Below are 21,741 nucleotides of genomic sequence, written 5' to 3'. Positions count from 1 at the left end.
CCCCCCCCTTCTTTTGATTTGTTACTTTATCAAACGAATGTTTAAATCAGACCATTTTTACTGATATGCGTTTTCTCTTTTGACCAGGGCTCACAACCACAAGGTCCTGTTTCTCAAGCAACGCCTGGTGTAAGTCACTTTTGTTTTGTGTGAATGGTCGCCAAAAGTTGTGATGGATATGAATATGAGAATATATATATTTGCAGGTTACAACTCCTTTGGCCATGGATGCTCCAGCTAACTCCCCTGGAAATACGGACCATGGGTTCATGAAAAAACTGAAAGAATTCGATGGACTTGCAATGTCAATAAGCAATAACAAAGTTGGGAGTGCTGGACATAGCAGCAGTGAGCATAGGAGTTCTCAGAGGTTTGTCAAACTAACTCAACTCTTCCTTATTCAAAGAGACTTGGGGTTCATTATTATTATTCTTAGATAGATTCTAACGTGGTTTTGTTATTACTAGCTCCGAGAATGATGGTTCAAGCAATGGTAGTGATGGTAATACAACTGGGGTATGTAGTTTCTTTCTACTCGAACTAGGTTAAAATTTGCTAATCTTTCTCTGTTGAAGTTATTAATTTATATACCAGTCTGTTTTACCACAGGGAGAACAATCTAAGAGGAAAAGGCGACGAGAAATATCACCAAGCACCGGTATTTTTTCTTGAAAAGAACACAACACAAGTAATTGTATGCTTCAACGTTTACAACTACTTAAAATCTTAATGGCTTCTTGTTCTTGGTAGGTGAAAAACCTTCATCTCAAACCAGTCCTCCCCTTAGAGGTGAAAATGAGAAAGCTGATGTGACCATGGGGACTCCTGTTATGCCCACAGCAATGGATTTTCAAAACTCTGGTGGCATGAACGGTATCCCACAGCAATGGGTATACTATTCTTGAACCTCTCTCATTGAACTCGTTTTATTCTTGGCATCCTCTTTTTGTTTGTTTGTTTATTGGTAGTGGTGTGTTTATCTGCAGAATGAAAAAGAGGTTAAACGAGAGAAGAGAAAACAGTCAAACCGAGAATCTGCTCGAAGGTCGAGACTGAGGAAACAGGTGACATTGCTTACTAAACTTTAGTAACTAAAGAGGTGGAAGCTAAAAAAGTTCTATATTTACACTTAATGGGCTTGTGTGTTGTTTATGTAGGCTGAAACTGAACAACTTGCTGTCAAAGTTGACGCACTAGTAGCTGAGAACATGACTTTGAGATCCAAAGTAAGCCAACTAAACGATGAGTCAGAGAAACTACGGCTGGAGAACGAAGCTTTACTGGTAACAGTCTACCCACCATACCACACATTTTGATTATAGGTGTATTGGTCAATAGTAACACATAAGTAATTGCTCTCTAGGATCAACTGAAAGCGCAAGCAACTGGGAAAACAGAGAACCTAATCTCTAGAGTTGACAAGAACAACTCCGTATCAGGTGGTAAAAATGTGCAGCATCAACTGTTAAATGCAAGTCCAATAACCGATCCTGTAGCGGCTAGCTAACGGTGATATCTTCTTCTTCTTTCCGGGTTGTGAATGTAACATTAAAAAAAAAAAAGAAAGAGACTTTGTTTTTCTTAGTTTCGTAGAGCTCTCTGCTATTGTTAGCTGAGAAAATTGATGTAATGTAATATCGTTTAAGAGGTTCGGTGTGCGCTGTGACCACTTGATTGATGAAAGTGTAGGTTTTTAGTCATATAAGCGAATGTATTAGAGAGACAAGGGGAGACATATTTTGATGGTCTTTCGTTTCGTAATCGCTTTGTGTATTCTTCTTTAATTAACAAACACTTTGTGTGTGAGTTTTTAGATTTTACTTTATTTTGAGATTTTATTATTATCTATCGACGTGCCTCCCTCAACCCGTAAACGTGAGTCGTGACCAAAGTGTTTGTTTTGACAGATCTACGTAATACCAATTTTTCAGAGATTTGTCACTCTATCGCGTATACAAATGTATATCCGTTGGTATAATTAAAAAATATCATTGAGCGATTCACATAACAGAGCCAATAAAACAGCTCGTCGGTAGAAGAAATTTCAGTAAGTGGCCAAAGTGTCGGGAACAAATCGAATTATTATTGTGTTCGTTTGGTATAGGACAAGATATACACAAGACTAGTATTGTATTAGACACGAAATTATAGTATTTTAAGTAACAATTAAAGACTTTTCAGAATTCATTTTCGTAATTAATACCTAAACTAATACATGCAGAAGAACAGAGATCATCTCATAATAATAGAAGTTCAACAACCGGCGACGAAGAAATGGCGGGAGAAACGCTGCTTAAACCGGTTCTTCAAAAACCACCAGGCTACCGTGAGCTCCACTCGCAACCACAAACTCCACTCGGATCATCATCTTCAACATCATCATCAACAGCGCTTCGACGCCGGCCAAAACATACGATTCCGGCGTCGTTTTATCCGACGAAGAAGAAGCAATGGAGTCGTTGCCGCGTCTTTTGCTGCTGCGTCTGCATCACCGTCGCCATCGTCATCCTCATCCTTACCCTCGCCGTCTCTGTCTTCTTCCTTTGGTACAGCCCGAGGCTCCCCGTCGTACGTCTCGCCTCTTTCCGCGTAAGCACTTTCAACTTTGCCGGTGGAAAATCCAACGACGGTTTGTCGCAGTTGACGGCTGAAGCCACGGCGAGGCTTGATTTCAGAAACCCTAACGGAAAGCTACGGTACCATTACGGCGACGCTGACGTGGAGGTGAGTGTAGGAGACGGTGATTTTGAAACGAGCCTCGGGTCAACGAGAGTCAAAGGGTTTCTGGAGAAGCCGAGGAATCGGACGGTTGTGAGCGTACCGATCAAAGTGAAGAAACAACAGGTGGATGATCCGACGGTTAAGAGGCTTAGAGCGGAGATGAAGAGTAAGAACTTGGTGGTGAGAGTAACGGCTAAGACGAAGCTGGGATTGGCTGTGGGAAGGCGCAAGATTGTTACCGTGAGGGTTAGTATCAGTTGCGGTGGCGTGAGACTACGGGAGCTTGATTCAAAGATGAGTAAATGCACCATCAAAATGCTTAAATGGTACGTACGTACGTACCTATCTAATTTCAAAAGTATATTAAATCGATTTTAATGTTCATCTTGAAAATCAAAACATTGATGTTATGTGTATGATTTCAATGCAGGATTAAATTGCACTCATAACTCACACAAGTAAATGATGATTGATGGATGTGTCTTTTCGTCGGGATTTCATTACGTTAAAGATGTGGCCAAAGCTCAACTTTACGAAAGAGGTCACTTATGTTATTTTCTTCCTTTCTTGTATTCACATCTCACTTCCGTATAATTACGATCTATAGGAAAGATTAAATGTGTATTACTTAATCAGACATCTGTGATCAGAGTATTCTGCATATACATTTGTTTTCTTGTAATGGAGATAGAGAGATACTGTACTATGAAAAGCTCGTTCTTTGAATGTTTAAAAAATTCGCACACACAAATCACAAACAAGCCCCCATGAATTTTATTTTGACACGGATACCAATTCATAAAACAAGTACATAATCACGGAATTATTCAACTAAATAGCAAAGTTACCAATAACAGTTGTAACAATAATTGAATGCGAAAAGACTAGCCCAAACATGTAGTAGCACAAACTGCAGTACCAAATGTAGTTGGCCACTGACTTATTTGATTCAGCAGAAAAGCATAAACCCAATCTATAAGAAGAAGAAAAGAAAAGAAAAGAAAAGAGTTTGGCTAAGCCACTATAGCCTTTATCCTTCCCACCGGATGTTGAAAAGGAGATAAATAAAGCCCCTAAAATTTTCGAACTTCTCTTCTGTCTCCTCTGGCTACAAAAATAGAAGTGTGTTTTCTTGTCGACCCATATAATATCAGATGACTCAGTCTGATATCCTAAACTCCACTCCTAAGACATCTTTCACCATCTCATATGTCACAAACGCTATCGCAATCGATGGTACAACCTGTAAAGAACATTTTAACTTTCTTGAGAAAAAATGTTCCATCTTCAAAGAAACACAAGTAAAATTGGGGTTTGGTAAATGAAACAAACCTTCACTGAGTTGGGGACCAAACCCTTGTACAATGCTCCAAAGCCTTCATGACGAACTGTTTTCCTAAATGCATCGACCATACCAGTGTATTCAAGCGAAGCCTTGCTTCTCCCTTCGCCTGTAACAACAGAGGAAGCATCTTTCCACCCGACCATTTGCATTCTCCTACGAATCACGTCCAGCGGATAAGCAATTGTTTGACCAACTGTTCCAGCTATTGCACCACAAGTGAGCCTCGTTACAATCGTCAGCTCATTGTTTTCTACTAGACCAAAGGGGTTGTCTTTAACTAGCCAGTCCTTTAGAGACTCATACACCGCAAAGTTCAAACCCACATATGGAACCTGCATTTACCAGAAAGGTCCCATAAGATGGTAGATTTGTAATATTCCGTCTGGTTAAGAGGAAAAAATACGAGACTTACAACTCCAATCACTGACGGAAGCCAACCACGGTACAAGGCCCGTGGACCTTCCTCTCGCAGGACAGTTGACAAAGCATGGGCAATTCCTCTATATTGATAAGGAGAATTTGCGGTCTGTGTGCACATATTCATATTTGCAGAGTTACAAAGATGAGCAATATAAGGGTCTTGCAGATACCAAGTTGGGGGTACGAAAAGTTACCTGTACAGTTAGCCTCCCACGAACCATATCCATTGGGTATGTTGCAGACATGGCTATGATTCCAGCAGTTGCACCAGCTCCAAGCCGTAAAAGAGGAGTGAGCTGGGCATTTTCTGCAGAAACGTCATAGAACTATTAACCAAAGAATCTTATAAACAGAATACTATTCCACCATCAATACGAAAGGCTTGTGATAATAAGAGTACAACATAGCTCCAAAGGCTTCATTTAGAAACTTAAATTGAAGGCTAAAAAGCGATAAGTAATACCGTGCACAGATTCTTCAACAGGGAAATAATAAAAATCTTATGCTGAAATCAATTTACCATTTCCCGTCTGCTGACGATACATGTACAGTATGCCCCTACAAGAAAGAGAGAAAGCGTAGATTAGATATAAATATATATTGAGATCAAGATAACAGAGTAGAAAGAAGGTTAGAGGTCTTACTTTGAAGCTTGCTCATAGCTGAAAAATTTCACAGCAGAATTTGGAACGATACGAGCACAGTTGGTACCATTTCCTTTGAACAGTCCACGAAGGCCCTCGGTTCTCCAAATATACTTCAGCCCTTGGACTGTCCCACTATACTTTATATTATGCGGATTTTGCACCTACATATCAACAATTAACAGAATGCTAAGTCAACCAATGATTATACACGTTCCAAAACAAAAGCAACCAACGAAAAAAACAAACCTGAAGTAATATCTTCATCCTCTCCAGAGGTGCAACTGCAGTTCGTGACCTAATATAAAAACACGAATTCCCCAGTGAGAAATATAAAAAAAGAAACAAAATTTGCGCATTGAAATGTAACAACACAGAGACTGAAAGATAAAGCAACTAGCTGATCTTTCTTTTATATGTCAATCACAAAACTCGACCTAAATCGAGCAAAAGATGGCCTCTTTCTCAAAACCTATACCTATACCTCTACCTCTATTTGAATGATTCAACACGGATATCAATCTCAAGATAAAATAAAAGTAAGTGACTGATCTACTACACTTATCGTACGTACTCAGCAAACAGATCAACATCAATAAAGTTCTGATTTTTCATGTCAACCTATGAATAGAGGACAAAATCAATGAGTTCTCAATCCAATTTGGCCTTCTCGAAACAAATTAGAAAGAAACAACGTATAGTCCCACTCAACATTTATCTTTCATTTTCCCCCAAAACTCTCACGGAAATGAAAAAAAAAAAAAAAAAACTGAAATGGGAGAAACGACTCACACTCCACCAGCGACGCCACCGGCGAAAAGAGACTTGCAGATGCTGAGAACAGCATAACTTGGAGCTTTGACTCCTTCCCTCGCTAACTTCGCTTCCTCCGCCAGATTTACGATCGTAGAAACAGCTGCTGATTCAGTCCTCTTCACATCCTCTGATGCCATCTGATAATAAAAATCACCCCAACCACACACTTCACTATATAAATCGCCAATCAGTGCAAATACGATTACGATCCCTAAATGATTTCTTCACAAATCTTCGATCTCTCAACGTACGACCAAAACCCTAACAAGAATCTCCGATTTGAAGTGAATCGAGAAGAGAGAGATCAAAAGCACAAATCTAACCCCTTTCTCTCTCTCTGTGTCCCGGCGGCGATGATAAAAGCCAAAAGGAACACAACCTACTACTGATTTAGCCTGAACCACGACGACGCCGTTTTAATGGCACCTTTCTGTTGTGGAAAAATTGCTAACCAGCCCTTATCTTTAACTACGTTCTGTGAAGTTGCCCGTATACTTAAAGAATTGCAGAAAAATCCATCATTTGATTGAAAAATCTGCACGTCAGCTGTGTAAGTTGACCGTGTGGCGATTGGTAGCCGTCGTTCTGATTCTTTTGTCGATATTTTTTAATTATATACTCAAACGTCACACAATTCGTAATGTATCTCCTAAGTGCTTAAAAGGTTAAAGATTTAGACTGTTATTATACACACTCGAATTTTATATTTAAGAGGTTGTTAGTGAGAGTAGCCCAAGTATTATACACTTGATTATATAGACAGGACACTCGTATTCTTAATTCAATTGTTTTAGAGATAAGTTTGCAAAAAGGAAAAACAAAAAAAAGGAAAGAATTTTAAAGTCAAGGGGTATATGCAAACAAAAATGGTTAGTTTAAGGATTAGTTTGCAAAGTTTACTTAAATGTTTATATATATATCAGCAGTTGTTGTTATCCAACGCGCATAACAGAAGCGCGTAAGATATACTCCGCAAACGCCACGTAATGGTGGTACAACTGTTAGTGCCTGATCCCGTTTGGTCAGTATGATCCGTTTTGGTCACTGAACAAGAAGTAACCTTTCGTATCCACATGAATTTATGTGCTCATAATTTTTTTTTAAAAGTCAAATTCAATTTCTAATAATTTTAATTTTGAAAATACTTTTGCAATTCTAATGCAAAAGTTGTTTTTTTTTTTGATAACAAATATTGTTGGGCTTAATATGGAAAGAATGACAAAAGATAAATAATTTTCCCCAAACATTTTTATTTTCGTAAGTATAGGAAAGAGACCCTAACTTAACTTGTCCCAAGATGATATATCAGATAATGTATCAAAGTTTATAAAAGAAAAAAAGAAAAAAAAAAACAAAGAAGAGGAGAACTGGAGATGTGCCATCAATCTTGTTTCTTGTCCTTTCATAATTTTGAGGGGCCATGCCCGAAATGGAAGCATCACCCTTAACGTTAAGTTTCACGGCGTTAACATGAAAATATTTATTAGAAACAAAAGAAATCGATCGACATCGAGTTTTTATGATTTTATATACACATACACTATCACTACTTTATTGTTGAAAATTACACAAGTGGATGTGTATAAAAGTTGATGTCGGACCACAGTTGGAAAAACAAAAGAGAATCAAATACCGAAAGTCTTGTGGCTAAAATATTCTACTAGTATATGATAAGTCTTGTAGACCACAAATACAATTTTAAAAGTTCGTTCACTCAGCTCATAGCCTCATACCCACTTTTATATATGTCCAATTTAATGATCTTCCGTTTCTAAGCCCATATAATTTGGCTTGATAATGGACCCAAACTAATCGGGCCCGTCTATCAAATGAATAACAGGCCTAAACAGCTCGTATAGTTTTAACTCTATTAATAGTAATTTATCCCAAAAAAAAAAGATGGAAGTCAACGTTTAGTTATCCCAAATTGCATATTAGTAGTACTAATCTTAAATGTTCGACAGGTGTTATGGCAAGTGGACTATGATCTTAAATGTTCGACAGAGGAGAAGACTTTACAGCTGTTGCTTTTGTCACGACTCACGACTCACGACCCACAAGTCCACAACAACATACAAAAAAAAAAAAAGTCAGAAGGCGACCTATATACACACACTATATGGTCAGAGAGATCATTTACACTCCTTCCCGATATGTAAATATCTCTAAACACTAAATTATACGTTTACGAGGTTGAAATTGTTTATCTGACGTTCAGAAAAATCAGGTTTATATATTTGGACACTAGCTAGTTTAGTTGTATTTATTTTAACGAGGAAAGTTGTGAAAATAAAAAAATAATAAAAAAAAGGAGAAGTTTTGAGAGCACGTCTCGTAACAAACAACATGGATACGAGTAACTCGACGAATTATATGACTTGTTGTGTTATTATTATACTACTAGATATTATGAACTTGCTTATTGCAGTATTATAGTTTCTCATTTTGACTAGCTAGTCTGTTTTAATTCGTACAAAACAACACAAGTACGTTAAGTTTTTATCAACTAAAAAAAAAGACAACCTGAAATCTTTATAAAAAAATGCTTCTCTGTATGAGGTTAAATACTAGGAAGAATATTATCTTGGAATAATAATATTAGGTTGGAAGTTCACATTTTTGGAAAATTTCTATAAACGGCTGAAAGATGTAATTATTTTACTAGTTGGTAAACAGTCATATCTCCATATAGAATGGTAACAGCGTATTTGGCTGTGTGCAGGAGAAAATAATTTGCGCTCTCCTTATCCCGCCTGAGTCAACGAGACCCGGTCCGCTCTCTCACCCGTACAGTCTAATTTTACTATCACGCGCTTACGTACGCGCTCCTCAAAAAAATTACATAAAACTTATATCATCAAAATCAAAAACTACCAAAATTTGATATTTTGTTTTGCTTCGATCGCGTTTCTTTTAATTTGATCATCTCTTCCCCTCCTATTTTTTTTTTCTTTTCATCAAATTATTCTTTTGTCTTTCCCTTAAAAGATTCCCGGGAAAGCCAAGGAAAACGCGAGAAAATTAGTACTATGTCATTTTCTAAACTTTTTTTTTTTTATTAATTAATGATTCTTAAAAACCTTCCAGCTCAAGTTTGGTAGGAAATAAGCACAACATTATTGATCTTAATTTCGGAGAAAGAAAGACTTTAAATTTCCTTCTGAATTTTCAAAAACCCTTTTTTTTTTTTTTTAGAAAATTAGTTGTGTTCTTTAAAGATCTATAGAGAGAAAGATTGATAAGCTTTTGAGTTTTATTGATTCTCGTGTCTATTCATTCTTCCCACCCGCCCACCGGAGAAGTCACCTAACTCGGCGGCGACGACAACAACATTCTTCGAGGTTCGTTTGTTTCTTTTTTGTTACCTTAAGCTCTTGGATGCTTCGAAAATCGAATCTTATTCTCTATGTGTGTCTGTGTGTGCCCATGAACTCAAAATTGTCTTCGGAGTTGACAAAAAGTAAAAGTTTCCATTTTTCTTAGAATTATTTTCTAGATTTCAGTCGTTTGGTAGTTTCATCTGATTCAATTACCTTTCTGGGTATGAATTTTTAATCTAAAGTTGAGGTTTTTGATTTTGGATTGCAGTTGATTGAAAGCAAAACCCTAGAAACCCAGTCTTTTTCTGGGGTAATCTGATGAGGTCACGAGGTGATGTCTCCGAACCTGATGTTAGATCAGAAGCTGGCTCTTCAAGAAGCGAAGATGATAATACACTTCTTAAGGAGAAAACCTCAAGTTCGCCAAACGGGTCTCAAAGATCTGGCAAAAGTTTGAGAAATGACGAGCCTGTGGAGCTTAATTACGGTTCAGATTCTTCTTCCAAGAACACGAGCAACAACCCTATTGAGTATACAGAGCAAGAACGAGCTGAGCTACTTAGAAGGTTAGATTCAATCAAAGATCATCTCCTTCGTGGTGGTGGTGGTAATGCAGTTGATAAAACTAAAGAACCAGATCAGAATCAGCCATATCTTAGACCAGTTCATCTCCATGGTCCTAATCCTAACCCTGGTCCTTCTTATTACCATCCATACCCAGAGCCAGTTCCGTACCCTGGAATGTATCCTCAAGGTTACCAAGATCCTTATGGGTATCAAATCCATAGAAGGCCACCCCCAGTTCCTAATCCAAACTGGTTTCCTCCTCCTGGTCATTACCCTAATCAGATGGCTCGTCCATATCCTGTTGGTCAATACGTTGAAATTGGTTCTGATATAGTTGAGCGACATTCATACTATCCAGCTACACCAAGTAGGTACGGTGACCTGCCTCCGTATAGTCCTGTTTCTTCTCACCATCGTGGCGAGAAACTTACTACACAGTACAGTGATATGCCTCCGTATAGCCCTGTTTCTTCTTACCATCGTGGCGAGAAACTCATGGCACCTTACAGTCCGCGTGCCAATAACAGTTCGAGTTTTCAATCTTCGATGGGTTCTCCAGGTCCTAGAGGTGGTTACGCAAGGTGGCCAAGCGATCTTGATTCCGAAATGGGTGGTGCTTTTGCTCGTGGGTATGTTAAGAAAGCTGTGTCGGATACTGATACTCGTCGTTGCCATCCTCTTGGTGGTGGTGCTCCTTTCATAGCTTGTCACAGTTGCTTCGAGTTGCTTTACTTGCCTAAGAAGAAGCTTTTGTCTCAGGAAAGGCAACATAAGCTTCAATGTGGTGCTTGTTCTGAAGTTATTAGTTTCACAATCGTCGATAAGAAACTCGTCTTCTCTTCTGGTAACGAGGAAACCAACCTAGTCTCTCGAGAGGTTGAAGATAGAAGCACAACAAACACAGCGGTGGTAGAGGAACTTTCTTCTGTTGATTTCAACAACTCAGGTAGCGATATTCAGTGTAAGGATGAAGAAGAACCAATACAGAGGAATGATCAGGATACTACGGTAAGCATCCGGTCTGAATCTCAACACTCGGATGATGAAGAGAGATCAAGCATTTCTAGTGATCAACAACAGAAGAAGGTCAAATCTGTTCGTCGGCGAGGTAAAGGCTCAAATGCGTCTGAACCAGCTGCTACTGATAGTGCCAGTCTCCTTGAACTTTTTGAGTATTCTAATGTAAACCGAGCGGCACTCGCTTACGGAATGGCGCAGTTAGGTTATGAAAAACCGGATAAGCAAAAAAAGTCTTACATGAAACAGGACTCACTGAAACCAGAATCAGTAGCTACAGAGACAGAGGTTTCTTACAACGGATACTCTAACACAGAGATCTCTGAAGATTCAAGGTACTCAAACGGAAGAGAAGACAACAACAACAGACCAAGAAGCAGAAAGGGTAGTGAGTACGGGTCCACAGAGACCACAACGAGGTCCTCTACTGATCTAAATGAAGATGAGATGAAGTCATTAGAGGTTTGGGTAAATGGACATCTTATACCGGAAGATCTTGTTAGCAGTGCTGAGAAAGTTGCTGGACCAATCCAAGCCGGAAAGTATTGGTAATAATACCATGAACTTTCAACATTCATTGCTTCTCTCTTGTTTTTGATTTTTGCCTGTTTCAGTTTCTAATATATGTCTCTGATTCAGGTATGATTACCGAGCTGGGTTCTGGGGTGTGATGAGTAAACCGTGTCTCGGTATAATACCTGTAAGTCCCTTCACATTGTTCTCTAGAATTGATTATTGTATCGGTGTCATCAAGTTGATGAAGAAATGGATGGCTTACTTGTTGTTCCAGCCGTTTATCGAAGAGTTTAGCCATCCAATGCCTGATAACTGCGCTGCAGGAAACACAGACGTGTTTGTGAATGGAAGAGAGCTTCACAAGCGAGATTTCGAGTTACTAGTGGGACGTGGTCTTCCTAAAGACAAGAACCGTTCGTACATTGTTGACATATCAGGAAGAATCCTTGATGGAGATTCAGGTGAAGAACTTAAGAGCCTTGGCAAATTAGCCCCAACGTAAGCATAATAAACACAGAACACACCAAAGTTAATTTATTTTTTTATGTTTTGAGGTTTTTTTTTTTGGGGTTAAAATGTTTAATTAACTTGAAACAGGATTGAGAAGGTGAAGCATGGATTCGGCATGAGAGTTCCAAGATCATTAGCTTCATGAAAAGCTCTCCCACAAGTAATAGCAACACAACCAAATATGACTCTGCCTATTTGTTTTAATCTTCATATTATTTGTTTGTTATAAGAAAAAAAAAATTGTAAAGTGCTTTTTTTATTCACGACAGAGGGTTAGATTTTGATTTAACGATTGCTTTTGTTTTTTTTTTCTTCTAAAATTATCTTTGGGGAAAATGTCTGTAATTTTTCTTTTTGTCGCTGGTCTTGTACTCTTGTTAGTATAGGACGACGTAGACTTTTTTATTTTTTATTTTAACTCTTCTCCTCACTGGTCAAACTGGCTCGGAGCTATCAGAACCCGGTTAGGAGGGGGTTATTAGTGTTATGAATATACAAACCGGGTTATCTCGGTGTAAGGTTTGTAATATTTATTTCCCATTCTTTTTTCTTTTCCTAACTGATTGTGATTTTTTGGTCAAGTAAACGATATCTTCATGTGTTGGAATGATATAAGTTTGATTATGAACTCTATCGTTTACCTAACTTGTCACCTCTTTTATACTAACTCTTTTGTTTTCACTGATTCGTGATTCGTCCATATGTAGAGTAGAGTAGAGTAGTACCCTCGAAGGCTTATTACTGAAGTGGTCCTTCCTTACATGACAAGAGACCGTAGGATCATGGCCCAATATGAATATCAACATAGGGAATCTATTCTTAACAGGGCTTCGTGGTCCGTCGGTTTAGTTTTCATGTATCGATATTTCTTACAAAAATACAAAAATAATGAGTAAGAACAAAAAGATAACTAACCAGTAGCGAGCATGAGAAAAACGAGTGAGAAAAGATTGTCCAAGGAATCCCTCTATACAAAAAAATTATAAGCAATGAGTGGACTGACTGTCTAGAGTGTTTCTCATGTCATGTCTTCTCTAATCTTATAGTACTACTAAGCTAGTGTTAATTCATTCACACTAATACTACCATTGTAAAACTCCACCGAATATTGAAACAGTAATACCATCATCATTCTTTTACCATACAAAAATTAAATAAAACTTGTAGTGCTTGTTAAAATAGTAAAATGCAAAGTTCCAAGATTCAAGAAAAGGTTGGTAAGTGTTGTAACGAAGGGCTGAGGAGATACAAACCAAAATTTAAGATAAAAGGTGTGAGGACCAAAAATAGGGCATGTTCGTCTTCACACATAACTCTCAACTTATTCCTAATAATATTTGAATATAAATATAAATTAAGCAAAAGGACAAGGAAACCATTTTAGAATCTCAAAGCAATTATTTATACAATCTCAAATCCCCTAGCCATATTTTAACTTTCTTTATAAAAAACAAAAAACAAATATACGTAACCTATAAATTTATATTATTGTCATTTGTCATGATTTAAAAATTTAAACTCGCATAATAATGTAAATAGAAATTATGAGGATATATTATAAAAAAAAAATTACCCTCTAAGATGTATTTTAAGAGGTTCAGGTGTTAAAAAAAAAATGATGTATTTTAAGAGGACATATTAAAAATCTATTTCGACATGTCAAATGTATAAATCAATTATGACAAAAATATAATAAAATAAAATATGTTTCTTGCATTTACTAAAAGTAAATAGAGAAAATAAAAACATCTCTTTCTTTCTTCGGTCACAGAACGTTTTCATCTGCCAAGATAAACCATCTCTGGAGGCCAAGTATAAAAGGGACCATTGAATAGCTTCACCAACTAATTTCACTTTAGTGTTCTCTCTTCTTCTTCTTCTTCAATGGAACAGCAATTAACATTTGTGTTGCTTGATAGCCCAAAAGGCGCCAAGACTGTAGAAACCCTAGACCCCCCTTCTTTTTCTTCTTCTGTTGCATCCTCCTCCTCCATTGATCGTCGTCATCGAACCTTCTTCAAGTTCTTCGTTTACTTGTCTTTAGTCGCTCTCGCTTACTATTTCATCATCTCCAGTTTCACCGTCTCTCCAATTCCCCCAACTTTGCCGGATACTTCTTCCGCAAACGGTAAAACAATCATCTTTCTTTTGCAATTTTGGTAAAAGATTACAGATTTTGTCCGATTACGGAGTTTTTGGGGTTTCTTGGGTGTTTAATTTTGCAATCTCTAACCTCTAATTAATGGAAATTTCAAAACTTTATCAAACGAAAGTTTCTAATTTTGGGGTTACTGTGTTGTTGTGTTTACCATGTGTTTGATGAAATGTCTGTGTGAACATTGTTTTGTTTGCAGGTTCATCAGCAAAGTGTGATCTTTTCACTGGAGATTGGGTACCGGATCCATCTGGTCCTCTGTACACCAATCTCTCTTGCCACCACATTCAAGATTTTCAGAATTGTCTTTTGAATGGACGGCCAGATGTGAATTATCTCTTTTGGAGATGGAAGCCTCGTGATTGTGACCTTCCTCGGTTCAGTCCATCCCAGTTTCTCGATTCTGTCAAGAACAAATGGTGGGCTTTCATTGGTGACTCCATCGCTCGTAACCATGTCCAGTCTTTCATCTGCATCCTCTCTCAGGTTTGTTATATATATATATTCTTTGCTTCTCAGGTTTCCTTAGACTACAAGTAATCAATAATCTCGATTTAACGGTTGTTTTATTTGTTGGATTCAGGTTGAAGAAGTGGAGGAAATCTATCACGATAAGGAGTTCAGATCCAAGATATGGAGATTCCCTTCTCACAACTTCACACTATCAGTCATTTGGTCTCCTTTCCTTGTCAAATCCGAGACACCAAACAACTCGGATATCCAGCTTTACCTCGACCAGCTCGACCCCAAATGGACCGTCCAATACCCTAAATTCGACTACGTTGTCATCTCCGGAGGCAAATGGTTCCTGAAAACCACAATATTCCATGAGAACAACAATATCACAGGCTGCCATTACTGCCAAGCAAGAAACAACCTGACCGACCTCGGCTATGATTACTCCTACCGCAAAACGCTAAACCTTCTCCGTGACTTTGTCCTTAACTCAACCCACAAACCGCTTGTTCTGTTCAGAACTACAACGCCTGACCATTTCGAGAATGGGGAGTGGAACACTGGTGGGTATTGCAACAGAACGATGCCGTTCAAAGAAGGTGAGGCGAAAATGAAAACCGTTGATGATGTGATGCGTGATGTTGAGATTGAGGTGTTTCAGAAATTCGGGAAAGGTTTCGGTTTGGGATCCAACATTAGACTACTAGACACGACTGGAATGTCTCTTCTCCGTCCAGACGGGCATCCGGGACCGTACCGGCATCCAAATCCTTTTGCTGGAGTTAAGGATAAGAGCCATGTTCAGAATGATTGTCTGCATTGGTGCTTACCCGGTCCAATTGATTCATGGAATGATGTGATGGTGGAAGCCATGCTTAACCGGGAACGGGAACTATACGATTTAATCGGTAAAAAGTAGTACTCGATGTTGCTTTGCTTGTAGCTAGTTACGGTCTATAGCCGTTCGTTTTCCCACTTGTTATTTTGTTAGTAAATATATATATATATCAAATTTGTAATGGTTCGTTCGTTTTAGGAAGAATCCTTTAATATTTAAAGGATGACTTTCATAAAAACTAAGAAACTGAGATGTCACTTGCAATTGATCATAATCCTACGTTATATTGAATTTTTTCGCCTAATCTTAAAATAAAAAGAATTTAAATATAAAGATATGTATTCTCTCAAATTTTTGTTATATATATAGAGAGGAATACGTCATTCCGATGTATCAAACTCAATTAGAATTTTCAAACATGAGCACTACAGATGGAATTCAAAACTGTGAAAATAACGAAAAGTCAGCCAAGAAAAGGAATAGAACCATTATGAATAATGATCAGATTGTTATGATGGAGAATGCGCTTACCGATGAACCTCATATGCAACTGAAACTAGCTACACTTCAGGCATGGGTCGACAAACTAAATCAATGCATAAGTATAAAACTCATATTCAGCATCACTTACATATTTTTTTTATAATTGACTAATATTATTTAACAAAATTTAAAGACTCCAACTTACAACTATGCAGCTAAGAAAATGGTAACAACTTTTAATATATCTTGCAAACAAATCTAACAGATATCTTACGATTATTATATTATATGTGTTTTTTTCAATTAGATTTTGACATGTATAAACAAAAAAACAATTTCTTAAGCATGTATATTATTATTAATCAATAAATAGTGAATAACAAATCTTAAAAAATAACATAAGTTATGTCAAAAGAATCATAATTTTCTTTTAACATAATAGGAACAACTAATTAAGAAAATAACATTATATCTACATAAAATTTACATGTTTATATCAAAAGCTTTAATCTTTGATTTTTTTTTTCTGATATAATTTTGCCGATATATTTTGGGTCTTTTATTCGTGCGGGCTCTTCGGTGGAAGCTATCAGATGCAATGAAATGGAATCAAAGTATATAAAACCCGCTAAATTAATCGAGGATGGAGACACTGATGGAGGTTCCAAAAGTAATTCTACGGTTAGTAGCGTTATAAGTTTCAAAGATTAGTCGGTGGTTGATGTATTTGGTAGCGATTTTGTAATTTGGGAAGTTGGAACGATAAACCGTTTTAAAATTGGTTTCAAACCTGATTTATGTGGTTTTCTGTCGAATTTGGTTCGTAAACCGTTTAAATCCAGGTATATAGAGAAATATATGAGAACTTTTGATTCGAATAGAAATAAGTTGAGAACTTACGATTCGAGAATATTTTATATGAGGTCATAATTCTAAGTAGTTTTGGTACAATGCGATACTTTTGAGGAGTAAATAAGGCATCGATACTTAACATGATTATGACATATATCATGTTTTGGATTGTTTATAAAATTTTTATTTTGTATATTTGAATTATCTAAGGCTTTATATATACCATCATGATTATGATATTCAAATTTTTATTTTTATTGTGTTATATTAACTTTCTTTCAATTTCTCAACTTTAATTGGGTTGGTCATAAAATCATTGTAATACAATAGATGATTTTCACCAGTTATTCATCCAAAATATCTTTGGAGTAAAAAAAAATAATGGTTAAAGAAATTATATCACAATACAATTTTAGTAATTCTAAGAACTATAATTATACCAAGCAACATAAAATTTGTTTAATTTGTTTAAAATACATTTTATAGGTGGTGATAAAGAGCATACTTTAACAATAAAATAATTTAGGGTTTAAGAGCATATTTTTAATGGTGAAACATACAGTAAAATTGTATGTGGTTACTACATTATATGTTGCTTTGATGAATTCTTTGCATATAAAATATTTTGTAATAAGTTGTGAAACGTTTTTGAAATTTGACAGTAATAATATTTTTAATGATGAGTATTTGGCAAAAGTTTTGGTAGGATTATAATTTAGCTTTGGATTATTGTAATAATTGTTATAATATATTAAAAAAATAAAAATATAAATAAGTGTATGAAGGTAAATACAAATATGATTTTGGTGGGATATAATTTAGCTTTATATTATTGTAATAATTGTTATAATATATAAAAATATAAATAAATGTATGAAGGTAAATACAAATATGTTTTTTTCTATAACTAAAATTGTTTATATATTTACTTCAAGAAATAAATTTCTTTTTATATTTAAAAAATTGTGTAGGATTTAGAACTTATTCTCTTCCACAATCTCAATATTCGCACATCATGCGAGCCCTTATCTAGTGTTTATATAGAAGTTAGTATTTACATTTTTTTGAATTAATAATTTTATGTATATTTTCCTTAATCCCTTTTCTATTTTTTGTAGAATTAATAATTAAAAATTAAAATAAGTAAATAATTTAATAATTTCGAATTTTATGAATTATATAAATATATAATCTCCTAATACTTATTTTAAAAAACTGCTTAATCTTTTTACATTATTAATATTTTTTTAAACAATTTTATTTTTTTGTCGTTAATCTTAAATTCTCTATTAAATATTTACTTTTCACATGTCAAAATCTCAGATTAGTAAATTGACACGTGTCAAAATCCTGTTAATGGCTAATTTTCAAAACCCAACTTTGTATAATAAGATTTTTGTATTTTAAATTTTTTTATTTAAAACCTGTCAATAAAATATTTGCATGTAATGAATAAAATTATTTAAACTTTTGTCATTTAAATGAAATATTTGCTATAGTTGTGAAATAAGTAAAAAGATAAAACTACCATGTAAAAAAAAAATCTTATTTGTTAGTTTTTTTAAGTATATATTAGTTTTGATTCTAATAGATTTTTTTTCTACAATTTATTTTATTTAGTGTGTCCCGAATTTTCGTTTTCTTAATTAGAAATATTTATTTAATTAATTATTTAATTTTAATTAAGTTTTTCTAATGACAATTGAATATAATTTTTTATACATTTTAAAGTTAGTTTTATATTTGTACTTCCCAATTAATATAGTAGGATATAATCGTTCGCAAATAATACTAATAATGAGTTACTAGGTTTTTTTGGTTGATTATGATTTAGCGGGACATATTCAATTTTAGTAAAATCATTACAAAAATGATGGGCTATGAGATAAATCCCACTTTCACCTTTTTTCACTCAAACAAATGCTAAAGTCTAATCTATCGATGAATGATTATACACCTTTTTATCCTCCCCCACGATGACCTAAAATATTTCAAGAAGTCAAATTTTTATATATTTTTTTTCTGTATAGAATACAAATGTCTGACAAATAAAAGAAAAAGAAAATTATTATAAAGAAATGATAGCATTGGTATTTTTTTTAGAGAACAATAATAATAGCAACATAAAAAAGAAGAGAAAGAAAGAAAAAAAATTGTTGTAGTGAAGAAAACTGAAGAAAAAAACCATTGCGGAAGCATTACGTTTGCATATCATCACATAATCTCACACGTGCGCTCAAAACATTTCACACGCACAAATATTTTGACCCACAATTACAAAAAAGGCTGGTCATCCACCAATTTCCCTAACCCCCTCTCCAATAATTGAACATCTTTTATTTAATCTTTTGGCAGCCATATCCATATAATAGTGATGTATATTTTTATTTTTTTGGTTTTCAATTGTAGATTTGATTTTATTCCCAATATCTTTTCTTTTTCTTTTCTTAAGTTTATGAATATTTCCACAGTTAGTTTACAATGAAAATCAAGTAACAAGAATATTTCCACGGTTTAAAAAAAAAAATTGAATGTAAATAATTTTCTAACAAAAAAACTGTTTTACAATGAATGTGACATTTAAACGGTTTTTAACAATGAATATTCCCAAGTTTAATGATTATATTTAAATTAACATGTAAAATCAAAAAATGATCTAAATGATATATATTTCTTAGTTTAATTAAAAGGTTACCAAATATAACATGGTCTCCACAAGGAACATTATACAAAACACTAAAAAATAAAGAAAAAAATAGAAGTTGTAGCTACCAAATGATACATACAAGCTCTCTAGTCTATATAAAGCCATTAACTCGATACCTCACAAATTACAAAGTAAAAAGGAGATAATAATCACAAACTACAAAAAGAAAGAAACTAAGAAAAAATAGTAATTCTTGAATCTTTTGCATCAATGGAAGAATCAAAAGCGCCTCACGTTGTGATCATACCGAGTCCTGGAATGGGTCACCTCATCCCACTCATTGAGTTTGCTAAAAGACTTGTTCACCAACACGGCTTCAACGTGACCTTCATCGTCGGCGGCGAAGCTCCACCGTCAAAAGCTCAGAGAACCGTCCTCGGGTCTCTTCCTTCTGCAATCTCCTCCGTCTTTCTCCCTCCCGTCGATCTCACCGATGTCCCCTCTTCGGCTGGCATCGAAACTCGGATCTCCCTCACCGTGACTCGTTCAATCCCGGAGCTCCGGAAACATTTTGACTCGTTCGCGGCGGAAGGCCGTTTACCGAAGGCGCTAGTCGTCGATTTGTTCGGCACGGATGCTTTCGACGTAGCCGCGGAGTTCCACGTGTCACCGTACATCTTCTACCCATCAACCGCCAACGTTTTGTCGTTTTTTCTCCATTTGCCTAAACTAGACGAAACGGTGTCGTGCGAGTTCAGGGAGTTAACCGAACCGGTTCAGCTCCCTGGATGTGTTCCGCTGGCAGGTAAAGATTTACTTGACCCGGTCCAAGACCGGAAAATCGATGCATACAAATGGCTTCTCCATAACACCAAGAGGTACAAAGAAGCCGAAGGGATTCTTGTGAATAGTTTCGTCGAGCTAGAGCCAAATGCTATAAAGGCCTTGCAAGAACCGGGTCTTGATAAACCACCTGTTTATCCGGTTGGACCGTTGGTTAACATCGGTAAGCTTGAGACTAAACAAACCGAAGAGTGCGAGTGTTTAAATTGGTTGGATAACCAACCGCTCGGTTCGGTTCTGTACGTGTCCTTTGGTAGTGGCGGTACACTCACACGTGAGCAGCTCAATGAGCTTGCGCTCGGTCTTGCAGATAGTGAGCAACGGTTTCTTTGGGTCACACGAAGTCCGAGTGGGGATGCTAATTCTTCGTATTTTGACTCACATAACCAAAACGATCCGTTGTCATTTCTACCACCGGGGTTCTTAGAGCGGACCAAAGACAGAGGTTTTGTAATTCCTTCTTGGGCTCCACAAACTCAAGTCTTAGCCCATCCATCAACGGGAGGGTTTTTGACTCATTGTTGATGGAACTCGACTCTAGAGGGTTTAGTAAGCGGTATTCCACTTATAGCATGGCCATTATACGCAGAGCAGAAGATGAATGCGGTTTTATTGACCGAAGATATCCGTGCGGCACTTAGGGTGCGTGCCGGGGAGGATGGGGTAGTGAGAAGAGAAGAGGTGGCTAGAGTGGTGAAAGGATTGATGGAAGGTGAAGAAGGTAAAGGAGTGAGGAACAAGATGAAAAAATTGAAGGAAGGAGCTTCTAGGGTGCTGAAGGATGATGGATCTTCTACGAAAGCACTTAGTCTCGTGGCGTTAAAGTGGAAAGCCAACAACAAACAGTTAGAGCAAAATGGCAACCACTAAATATTTTATGCTTAATATGGTTTGTATAACCAAAGATGGGATTTGTGCAATTGTGTTTTTGTGTACGTATGTTATTACTTTTCGTTGCTTTTGTCTCAACTTTTATTTGTAAATGCTTTTTTGGCTTTTGATTAAGTGATGGTAAGTAAGTTTTAGATGGTGCAATGTTGTTCAAGAATATCGTCAATATTTTATAATTAATTTTGTTTTAAAACTATCAGACAACCAACAAAGAATAATCTCTTTTCAATATATTCACACGTTGTACCATTTGGTTGAATTTGTAGTGGACGGGTTAGTTGAAATCTGAAGTAGATGGCTAGATAAGTATTTCTTTTTTCTCACTTTAGTAATCATGATTTGTGACAAATGTTACGAAGTGATTTTGTTCTATCAACAGTCATCGTTCATCAGTAAGAGACACATATTACAACGATTTTGTTTGTTTGTTAACTGAGAGAAGACGGTTTTGATCTAATTAAAAGCATATATCAAAACTCTTTCTAATCTCCAAGAGTCATCAGGTCAGATATGCTTGTATATAATAAAAAACGTCTGTTTCGTGATGACGGAGGAAACATCTTAAAGAGATAAAAACCAAACAACGTGGATGAAGAAGAAGAAAATATGTGTGTGGACTGACTGGATTGTGGAGTAGGAGTAGGAGTAGGCCAAATAGCATTAACGACAAACAAAAATTGCAAACATGCGTGGGGCCTGA

The 21,741-nt window shown here is 36.1% G+C and overlaps 5 protein-coding genes and 1 pseudogene across 11 annotated transcripts in view; 5 read left to right on the top strand and 1 right to left on the bottom strand.

Moving 5' to 3' along the window:
• LOC104707997 (G-box-binding factor 2-like) overlaps window positions 1-1,806 on the top strand; it is a 4,650-nt gene extending 2,844 nt beyond the window's left edge. For 2 of the 6 annotated variants that reach the window (XM_019228881.1, XM_019228880.1), the window contains exons 12-14: window positions 1,046-1,064; window positions 1,158-1,283; window positions 1,364-1,806. In XM_019228881.1, the coding sequence (XP_019084426.1) occupies window positions 1,046-1,064; window positions 1,158-1,283; window positions 1,364-1,507 (289 nt within the window). In that variant the 3' untranslated portion in view covers window positions 1,508-1,806. Of the gene's footprint in view, window positions 1-87; window positions 130-206; window positions 371-467; window positions 517-594; window positions 659-750; window positions 891-986; window positions 1,065-1,157; window positions 1,284-1,363 lie in introns of all 6 variants that reach the window. The other 4 variants (XM_010424471.2, XM_010424469.2, XM_010424470.2 and 1 more) reach the window with 4 other exon arrangements.
• On the top strand, window positions 2,081-3,728 carry LOC104707995. The gene is made up of 2 exons (XM_019228879.1): window positions 2,081-3,047; window positions 3,152-3,728. The coding sequence occupies exons 1-2, from the start codon at window positions 2,275-2,277 to the stop codon at window positions 3,168-3,170; spliced, it is 792 nt and encodes a 263-aa protein (XP_019084424.1). The 5' UTR covers window positions 2,081-2,274; the 3' UTR covers window positions 3,171-3,728.
• Window positions 3,521-6,339, bottom strand: LOC104707996 (mitochondrial adenine nucleotide transporter ADNT1). The gene is made up of 8 exons (XM_010424468.2): window positions 5,923-6,339; window positions 5,380-5,428; window positions 5,131-5,294; window positions 5,007-5,044; window positions 4,681-4,793; window positions 4,479-4,592; window positions 4,054-4,398; window positions 3,521-3,964 (listed from the first exon to the last, which is right to left on the bottom strand). The coding sequence occupies exons 1-8, from the start codon at window positions 6,081-6,083 to the stop codon at window positions 3,881-3,883; spliced, it is 1,068 nt and encodes a 355-aa protein (XP_010422770.1). The 5' UTR covers window positions 6,084-6,339; the 3' UTR covers window positions 3,521-3,880.
• Window positions 8,820-12,419, top strand: LOC104707994. 2 transcript variants are annotated; one of them, XM_010424464.2, is made up of 5 exons: window positions 8,821-9,287; window positions 9,535-11,398; window positions 11,490-11,550; window positions 11,641-11,864; window positions 11,964-12,419. In XM_010424464.2, the coding sequence occupies exons 2-5, from the start codon at window positions 9,585-9,587 to the stop codon at window positions 12,019-12,021; spliced, it is 2,157 nt and encodes a 718-aa protein (XP_010422766.1). In that variant the 5' UTR covers window positions 8,821-9,287; window positions 9,535-9,584; the 3' UTR covers window positions 12,022-12,419. The 2 variants fall into 2 exon arrangements, with proteins under 2 accessions (XP_010422767.1, XP_010422766.1); XM_010424465.2 differs by lacking the exon at window positions 11,964-12,419 and having other exon boundaries at window positions 8,820-9,287; window positions 11,690-11,823.
• Window positions 13,656-15,616, top strand: LOC104707993 (protein trichome birefringence-like 26). Its single transcript, XM_010424463.2, has 3 exons — window positions 13,656-14,004; window positions 14,231-14,517; window positions 14,615-15,616. The coding sequence occupies exons 1-3, from the start codon at window positions 13,761-13,763 to the stop codon at window positions 15,404-15,406; spliced, it is 1,323 nt and encodes a 440-aa protein (XP_010422765.1). The 5' UTR covers window positions 13,656-13,760; the 3' UTR covers window positions 15,407-15,616.
• On the top strand, window positions 19,398-21,185 carry LOC104707992 (annotated as a pseudogene).

The sequence above is a fragment of the Camelina sativa genome, chromosome 8, assembly GCF_000633955.1.
Source record: "Camelina sativa cultivar DH55 chromosome 8, Cs, whole genome shotgun sequence".
Taxonomy (NCBI): domain Eukaryota; kingdom Viridiplantae; phylum Streptophyta; class Magnoliopsida; order Brassicales; family Brassicaceae; genus Camelina; species Camelina sativa.
Note: the sequence above shows the minus strand (reverse complement) of the source record. Positions and strands in the feature narration are given on the sequence as shown.